The sequence below is a fragment of the Carassius carassius genome, chromosome 4 (genome assembly GCF_963082965.1).
Source record: "Carassius carassius chromosome 4, fCarCar2.1, whole genome shotgun sequence".
Lineage (NCBI taxonomy): Eukaryota > Metazoa > Chordata > Actinopteri > Cypriniformes > Cyprinidae > Carassius > Carassius carassius.
In genome coordinates this window covers 23,590,542-23,600,236 of record NC_081758.1, presented here as the reverse complement: position 1 = coordinate 23,600,236, position 9,695 = coordinate 23,590,542, and the positions used below count along the sequence as shown (strand labels likewise).

The following is a 9,695-nucleotide window of genomic DNA, read 5'->3' as shown; positions in this document are numbered from 1 at the left end:
TATGTGACCACAGCTTGCTCACAAGACTGTGTAAATACTTATTTGAAATTACTCAGTTCATAAAAGTGGTTCTATGCGGGGGGTTTTTTTGGGGACCCAGACTTCATATTGGACAAGCAAAGTTATTTATCTGACAGTGTTGTAAAAAGGCATAAACAACAGAAGTGTGATACCAAACACACTTACGTATGACAAATTTGGGCCAAAATTTGGAAAGTTGAATTGGATGCAAAGCTTTCCACGTTAACATGTTTTTCATTTTCAACTACAGCCCAGTCAGAAAGCGAGACAGAAACCAAGTCACAGCAAACAGTATGCATTTATAGTAAAACACTGAATTGACACATTTAACATTTTTTTGCTCGATTTTGATAATTGTCTAATATGCCATAAAAGTATACGAGCACATGCTAGCATGAGCTAATAACATGATTCAAACAAGTGAATTTAAATGTATTGTTTAAAAAAATGTCTAAAATCTAATAAAATGAGCTTGAAGGAATAAAGAGTTACACCACTTTAACAGAGATCAAGTAATTTTTAATTTTCAAATAATGCTGTATTGAGACATTACAGACTTGTGAATGCATTCAATCTTTAAGACTTCCAATCATCTGAAACATTCCCTCTCCTAAACAGAAACACTAAAAATATGTCAAAACATCGACCTTTTTTCTTTTCTTTTTCTGAAACATAAAACTGGTTTAAACTAAATGAAAAGAATGATAATCAACCCATCACAGAGGATCAACTTTATCAAGACCTCCAAAACAACCTTTAACCCTCTCCTGCCTACTGCTATGAGACCGAACCAAAATCACAAAGTAAAAGAACTACAAATCAAGAACCTTTTTTTTTTTTTGTAGTAAATATTTTACAAAAATCAGCTAAGGAATTAACTTTGCATTACCAGAGAACAACAAGAGACATGCCACTTGTTAGCATAGTGCTAATAGCATGTAGAGTAGATAAATACCTCAAACACAGCAGTAAAGGCCTTAAAACGAAAACCAGACAGCTCCGCGTCTCTCGAAGACTGCTACACATGAATTAGTCTAGCTTTTTAAAGACCGACTGGTTTAGAACAGGCATTTAATGATAAACATTTGTTCAGATCTGGGGGATGGAGTGCACCTAAACCATGGATTCTGTAAAAGTCTTACAAGCCTTCAATCCAACAGATCAGTTTAATAGACCAGAATGAAACAAACTGATTACATTCAATAACGTCCACAATAAAGCCAACAGCGTGTGTACCTTCAGAACAACCCCTAAAACATTGGAATTACATTTCAATACGAGCTTCTGATCTGTGGTCAGCTGCTGTAGAAAGACTTAAGATGTTCAACTGGTCGTCAGTGGCATTTACAAACATGACCGGAGTCGCATCTCTGGCTCGAGTCCAGTGATGATTCATGTATGTTTGACCATTCTGGTCCTCAATCGACTGGTCTTGTCTTGTCCACACTCTTTCCTCTGAGGGAATAATGAACAGCACACACGTGGAAAAATAGCTCTCCGATTCACACTTGCACAGTCGCACACCCACACGCTCTCTTTTATAACACTCGTTTGGAAAAAGAGGGGAGAGAGACGAGTCTAACTGAAAGTACAGCCGTATGTACAGCTCGACAGGCAGAAGCTCTGCTCCAATGATTATTCTTCAACCAGAAAAATGCTATATATCAATGCATTCTCTTATTCAGTTCTATTGACAAGGTTACGTTCATTAAATTCTTTTTATATAAATCTACATTTAGGTAAAAAAGAATTCAGGGATATATATATATATTTTTTTTTTGTTCCTCCATTCCCATCATCCTGACAGGCCATTGTAATCTTAATATAAACTCCTTATCTAATTTGCAAACCATATTTCCTCTCTGTTTTTATTTCATTATTCATTACATAATTCTTCTATAAAAACATAAAATCTGTCAATCAAGTAGTGTGAACGCAGTTATACACATGTACTATGAAGCACAAAGGCAAAATCGCACCAAATTCCAAGAGCTCTTGGGAATGCTGGGGACTGTTACATCACACGCATGTGAGCAGCTCCTCACCATGACAACCCGAACCTTTCGTGAACCTCCAGCATGAAAACCAGAGGCTTTTTCCTGTTTGGCGAAACGATATAGCCACTGATATAAGAGCTACAAGCATCACCATCACGCACTTCACAAAAAAGAGCTTGTCTTGTCATGTAACTGTAGGGCGTTTGGATTGTAATATGGTGGTAAGCAAACATCTAAATACTGCAAAGGAATGCACTGCCTTCAAACTGGAGGAACGAGCTCATTATGGCATGGCTTTTGTGCTAAAACATAGTGAGAAGAGCCTGTTTTGGTACTCTGGCTATTGTCAGTTTAAGTGCACTTTGTTGGCACGAGATCCCTAACTGCGCACTGGACTTTTCTCTTCCCTGAACTTCAGTTCTTATTAAAACAATCACATGCTCAACGCTCTCCCACACACACATGCACACAATCAAGCAAATACACCCAACCCCAATCCAAGGCACTGTTATTTCAGTAAACATGGCAGTTTGATTTACTAAGCAGGAAAGTTCTATAGCAAGTAAGAGAAAGAAAGTAAAGATGAGGGGCACAAACCAAGTAAGTCTCAGAGAGAGTGAATCTGTCATAATGGCACAGTAACCTTCAAGTTCGGTTTGATTTTGCCCACTAACGGATGATGAAAATATCAAACTCTTTCTCTAAAATGCAACTATTTATAATTATTTGTCTGAAGTGTTGCACTGCCTTATTTAATAATGACTTACTGAATGTGTCATCGGTGTTTAGTGCTCGTCTAGACTGTGTGACAGCAGGCAATATGTGCAGTGGGAGGGGCTATTAGGTATTAATAGATGACTGTACTGCCACAAGCTACTGTACAAATCGGTGCTAAAATCATTTAGTGTTCATAACTACAAAACTGTTTAGAACTATTCTGTTATTAGTGTACACAAACTTTTATTTGTAAAGGTAGCATTTAAGTGATATAATGGTATAATACTATCTTCACCAAATAGGGAAAGCGAAAAGAAAAGACTGATTGTGATGGTATTCTTTTTAGTTAAAAGTCAATTATCTGCATGGAAATTAGTGAAATCTCTGGTCTAGTATTGCAGAGCGGAGCACAAACCCGTCAATAATCCTTAAACTATTGCTTTATACTGATCCTACTGTACGTTACTGATGAATATTTCCCACTGATACTCACTCACACACACACACAAACACACACGCACACACGCAGCTCATTTGCACACGGTCAGATAAACCAAAGAATATTCTTGCTCCAATCCACCCAAGACTTCGTCTAAAACATGACGTTTGTGTTGCTAATGGTGGGGTCCAAATATCAAAGAAAAAAGTCTGATCAAATGCACACATCCCTGATGAACTACAAGCCTGCCTAAAAAAACTACACCTCCCATCAAGCACTTTTGACAGCACAAACACGACTCGGTTATGAAATCACTCTCAAGTGTATTACGCAGTCGTGTCTTGATTGAACTCCTAAAAAAAATCATGTGCCTACTGAATACAAACGAGTATACAATCATGGCTGTTACATTGTGAACTATAGGTTTATGCTGCCAAAAAGCGCTTTCAATCAAACCCGGAGTTAACTTACTATATATCTTCCTGTCTAAAATCAAAATAACCCAAGAGAAACTCCCTCGTTAAACTTCGAACAAGAACGAGCACACAGCATGTATTGCAATAGAACAGCTATAGAACAGCAGATAATAAAAGTAGGAGTAATACTAAATACGCTTACGCACTGAGAATATCAAACAGTAGTAGATATGATGATACTTCCCACATAGAAAGAAAAAAAGTGCATTGAAAAGCAAAAGCAGAGACTGTCGCTCCATTGTGGGTGACTTGGTCTCACCAGCTGACTAGTGGAAAATCAAAACGCTGGATTCTGCTCCGTAAGCAGCCACCACCATTTCCATCCAACAAACAGTTTGGTGACATAGGCGTCAGATTATTGTTTATACATCAAGAAAGAGAAAACCTTGCCTTGCTCTGAAGGGAAGCCGTCTCAGAATATGTTAAAACTTGTATTTTTAAATCAGTTTCTAAGTTTCTACTTGTTGAAAGAAAACATTCTATCACTTTAATCTGAAACTCAATGCAACCAAGAACAAACGACTACTACACTATACAGTGGAAATGGAAAATTACAGATGTTGCAGGACCAGCTCACACCACTGTGGTTTCAAGTTGTTTCTGCTGTTCAGAGTAGCTGATAAAGTCTCTCACACAGGCACACTGCTGCTGCGTCACAAAACGAGCAACAATTGAACGTTTTCTAGTAGAATAATGTACAATTTGTCTTTATGTCTGGTCCTAAAAATGTCAGAAACATTAGCAGTGAGCAACATTGGCCCCAGTGAGCTGAAAGCTAACCCATGTGGAATCAGATGAACACAACATTGCTCTGTCAGAGGTCAGCGGCGCGCTCACGGCAGACGCACGCACGCCATGTACAGCTGGCTCAGAGATCACAGGAGAATGAAGGAGTGTCTTCAGGAAGATGTGAAGTGAATAACTGTGTGTGTTCTATACGTAGGTTTGTGCAGGAGTGTGTGTGTGTGTTTGTGTATTTACAGAGTGTATGTGGGTGTTGTTCAGTGTTTGTATGTGTGCACACAGCAGAATCTAGGTTCATGTGGCAGCTCTTTCACCAGTTCATAATACAGTTTCTGTTCAGAGTCATAAAGTAGACTTGACTGCTGCCACCGGAGCGCACTGATGCAAAAAACACCTAAAAAGAAAGAGAAAAAAACATGATTACAGTGTAAAGTGGATAAGCTTTGTGAGAAGATCATTTTTCAGTGTAATTCCACTGAATTGATCTTCAGTTGACTGTATTAAATCATATTTTTAATTATCACCTTATTTTAATGACTAACAACATAATATATTGCCGTGTCTCAAATTTTGCATGCAACCCTGCATTATTTTTCTTTATTACAAAAAATATATACCATTCCCTTTAAATAATGTAATGTAATGTAATGTTTTTCAATGTTTAATGTAATCTAATGGTTCCCAGGGAAAGAATGAACTGATAAAATAAATAAAAGTCTATCTTAAATGCAACGCAAGTTGCTTTGGATAAAAGCATCTGTAAAATGTAAATTTAATTTTTACACAAATGGTATTGTTTGTCAAAAAACATACATTCAATTAGGGCTGGGCGATATACAAAAAAAAATGATATCTCGATATTGTCAAATTTTTTACGATATTCGATATATATCTCGATATGTTTGCATTTAAATAATAAAAAATAAAACATGATTTTCTTTTGCCCATTAAAAAAAAAAAAACATTTAGATTAAACAGCTAATTTAAGCAGTTAAAAAATCTAGACCAAGAGATCACTTACTGCTTTTTATTAATGAATACATGTAGGCCTATATGTAACTGAAGCAGTGCAAATTAAGTAACAGTTACAGAAAGTGCATTCTGTCAACTTTTTAGTGCATGCAATTCACAATTTAAACTATGCAACTGGGATAAGTATTTTATTTTAATTTTTTAACAAGTTTTTAAGATAAGAACACAAGTCTGTCAACTGTCTGTGGTTTTAAGAGAAGCTCTGTGGCATGAAACTATGTTCCTACTGACACTAAAAACCCTCTTAGATGGGGAGCTAGTTGCTGAAGCACATAGCTATTTCTTATATATAAATATATATAAATTAATACCAAAGACTTTTGCATTCTCTCTGTCTATATTATGGAAACTGGTAAACATATCAGTGAAATTCCCCAATAGTAATTCCAAATGGCCATAGCCTATGTTTCTCTATTCAAACATCAGCGGTCGAGTAAGTGCATTTATTTTGCGATCACAAATGCAAACAATACAGTTGAGATCTCACGACAGAACACAGACCGGCTGAACGACGCTTTCATTAGATCGCTCAATTCCAGCTTGTTAGTGTTTTCAGATTATCGTCGGCGGCTCTTCCGCAATGAGGAGTGAGCACGTGCGCATGGTTGCCAGATTGCTTAAAATAAGCAAACACCGGGTTCCTTGTTTGGACATTCGGCGCGTTCTTTTGGGAAAGTATGCTTGAATTTGAAATATTCGATATTCCCGATATATTCAAATTGTACATCGTCGTCAAAATTATTACGATAGTATCGCTAATATTCGATATATCGCCCAGCCCTACATTCAATTCTGTTTTAAACATTTTGTTGATGTTTATCGAATGTCTATTAGACAAAAAAATATTTCACACAAATCAGGGATTTCGCCCCATATTTTGCCAGCAAACTGAGTAAACTGCAGTGAATTGAAAAACTAGCAGACATCATAGAACATGAAAAGTATACATAAAAACATTTTTTTCTTAAACAACTATTAACAATTTATTTTCACCACCTGAGGTATGGTTAAGTATCCATTTTAGCATCTATTTTTCTTTTTGAAAAAGAAAAGTGGCCCTATTTTGTACCCCATTTGTGTAAAGTGCTGTGTATGTGAAAATGTTATCACCTTGTCGTTTCTTTCACACAGGAACTTAAGCCTCTGAGCTCTCTTGTGCATGAAGACTCCATCCAAGTGTCCCGTCTCAACAGAACGGATCTCAATGGCTTTCTCTCCCCAGCCCATAATCTGATTAGAGCAGATGTGGGCTACATGCAAAACACAAATACAAGGACGTTCGAATATTTTATAGTTCGCTTCATTTACACTGTCTCTAAAAAAATGAATGTCCTGATATGAATTCAACAGTATGTCCTTTTTTTTTCACATGACTGTATATGTGTGTGTGAATGTGTACTTACCCACAGATGTGGGCATTTCTCCCCACTGTAGCACCACATCTTTAATGATGCGTCCGTATGTGTTGACGTAAACGCCCTCATCCTCATAACACAACAGCATCTCCATCCCATCTGAATTGGGCAGGAATACGATGGCGTGAGGAGTCACCTGTGACTGGATCTACAGAGGGAGCAAGAGGGAGTGAAAGAGAGGAACAGAGGTTTAGCAACGGAGATTTATCTTTCTGAAGGAACCGTAAAACTTTCTCCTCATTTTCCAATTGACTCATAAACCACTGATCACTCCCATGTGATCCAGTGCATTCGTGTAAAAAACAAAACAAAAAAAACCTCTTCACGACAGCATAACTCACATGTACAGGAATGTAGATGTCATAGTTGTTTCCAGAGTCAACATCAATGGCATGGAAGCCAGCACTTGACCCATAGATGACCTTTAACCTCTGACCCTCTTCCACTGTGAGGTCAACCAACAGAGGTCTATGTGGCAGGTCTCCAAATGACTGAGAAGAAAGACACAAATAAGCAAGAGACTGAAAGTATAGCACATTACAAAGATGATGCTCAAAAAAATGGTTTCTCTCAAATAATTTGGTACTTGGTTAATTTCTATTATTTTTAACATACAGTACAGCAAGCAATATTTATTATAACTTGTACTACCATTCACAAGTTTGGTCAGTAAGATTTTTTGAATGGTTCTGAAATCAATTTTGAAATGACAAAGCTGAATTTTATAATAAAATGATTTGGTGTTCAAGTAACACATACTCCTGAAGTTGTTTTTAACTTTAGAAAGCCCAGTAAACCCCATGTGAGCTGTGCACATGATAAATAAAATAGACAAAATCTGACATTAAAACAAACTAGTGTCTCTACCTTGAAGGCCATGAATTTGTGGTAAGGTTTGGGAGCCCAGGCGTAAACCTCCACTGCATTCTTCATAGCGATAACCAGAAACTTAATCCTTTCATATTTCACTGGGAAAATAAACAAAAATGTTCACAGCAAATGTGATTTATGACATGAAGTACTTTGCAAAGTTAAAGTATTTTATCTGAGGTCTTCAAAACAATCTACATTTCACACTGTAGTAGTGCGTACTTTTGCCAATTTCTTGGTCTTTTCTGTGTGCATAATTAAGCACTTTGTACATGTACACTTACCAACTTTGTAGTGCACACAGCCCTCCATTTCCCCTACAGTGGTCCAGCCCTGCTTCTTCTCCACCTCTGGGTCATTATGGAGGATTTTATTTCTCAGCCAGGCCAGATAATACACACGCACTTTATTCTTCTTGCCTGAGAGAGAGACACTTAACATGAAGAGCCTAAACATGAAAGGTGTGGTTGGATGTATCCATGTGTCCTGACAGTGATGTGTGTGTGTGTGTGTAAAGTGATGAACAGGCACGTGTTACCTGATATAGTGATGAGGAGGTTCAGTCCCTCCAGAACATCCATCTGCTGAAACCTGCGCGAGTTGATAAGTGGATAAACTTTCCCCTGGCCGCTCCGATCCAGCAGCTTTAGACCGTTCTCTGTCCCTACCAGCAGATTCACACCTGACAGAACAAACACCATTATAACACACACACACACAATCATATATACACCCTCATGACCTAACAAACATAGAAAATTCTGAAAATAAAGTTTGTCAAGCTTCAGGCTTCTTTGTAGGAGTTCAAAATGGCAGAAAGCTGTATGGTGAAACTTGGAAAAAGTATTGAATTTAATAAGACCAACTCCCCCCCCCAAAAAAAAATGTTTGGAGCAATGAACTTAAGCCAAATTATTCCACAGTTCCAACGCTTTTTGGTCTTATTGTATGCACTTTGGCCAGAGGGTGGCACTGGCATCAAACTAGTCTTGAACGTTGAAGGAATTAAGGAAATTACAACAGAAAGTTCACATACACACACACACACACACACACCTACACAAACAGCTCTCGTTCATCTCTTACCCCATAGAGCAGCACAGAGGATCTCGGAGTTGAATCTCTTCTTGTATTTGCGGATTTCAGGAGTGTCACTAACTGGACGAGTGTTAGTGGGATTGACATTAACCATGGAGCCTTTCCTCACCTCCATCTTCAACTGCTCAAAACGAGAGCCCAGACCTACAACACGCAAAGAACCGAGAAGCACAGCAGTGAGTGACTCTGTCATCTGAAAGCAATACCTTCACAACAATGAAGCAATGATCGTGGACCTACCCTGCCAAAAAAATATTAATATTTATTTTTCTGAATCAGTTTCCTTTTTTTTGGGGGGGGGGGGGGGGGGGTGTTGTTGTTGACATCTTTAAAACAAGAAGTACAATCTGACAATTTTGTTTCTCAAGTACATTTATTATTAGAAAACACATGTACTGTGTTAACCTAACTGAGACTTGTTATAGCACTTATATATCATTGCTCTTTTTGTTGTTTTTGATTGCTTCCACTGTCCTCATTTGTAAGTAGCTTTGGATAAAAGTGTCTGCTAAATGAATAAATGTAAATGTAAAACAAGACCAAAATACTGATCTTTTTTGAGTATATTTAAAGGTGCTGTATGTAAGATTTTGACTTCTACTAAAGCATAAAAATACCATATGTTTGCAGATATTTAACCACATCAACTCTGGGGACCCACCGGTGGGTCCAATATTGCATATGCCTAATTCTCAAAAAATCAAAATAACAGCTGAAGTGGTTAAGAAACATGCTAATTGACATATTTGTTTATCTGAAAAACAATGCTATAGTCAGTTATTCTCCTTTGAAAATATACGTTCCAGGCCGGTTTGTGAAACCCACCCACTGCCAGTTTAAAAAACACAGCGTATTTAATTTCATTCACGTGCTCGTTCCATTTGGT

General features: G+C 37.6%; 1 protein-coding gene across 5 annotated transcripts in view; it reads right to left on the bottom strand.

Annotated features, from left to right (window-relative positions):
* Nucleotides 1-518: 518 nt before the first annotated feature.
* LOC132139529 (misshapen-like kinase 1) overlaps nt 519-9,695 on the bottom strand; it is a 46,777-nt gene continuing 37,600 nt past the window's right edge. For all 5 annotated transcript variants that reach the window (XM_059547944.1, XM_059547945.1, XM_059547946.1 and 2 more), the window contains 8 exons: nt 8,798-8,953; nt 8,250-8,393; nt 7,996-8,130; nt 7,709-7,809; nt 7,183-7,332; nt 6,830-6,989; nt 6,537-6,676; nt 519-4,788 (listed from right to left, as the gene is read on the bottom strand). In XM_059547944.1, the coding sequence (XP_059403927.1) occupies nt 4,705-4,788; nt 6,537-6,676; nt 6,830-6,989; nt 7,183-7,332; nt 7,709-7,809; nt 7,996-8,130; nt 8,250-8,393; nt 8,798-8,953 (1,070 nt within the window). In that variant the 3' untranslated portion in view covers nt 519-4,704. The remainder of the gene's footprint in view (nt 4,789-6,536; nt 6,677-6,829; nt 6,990-7,182; nt 7,333-7,708; nt 7,810-7,995; nt 8,131-8,249; nt 8,394-8,797; nt 8,954-9,695) is intronic.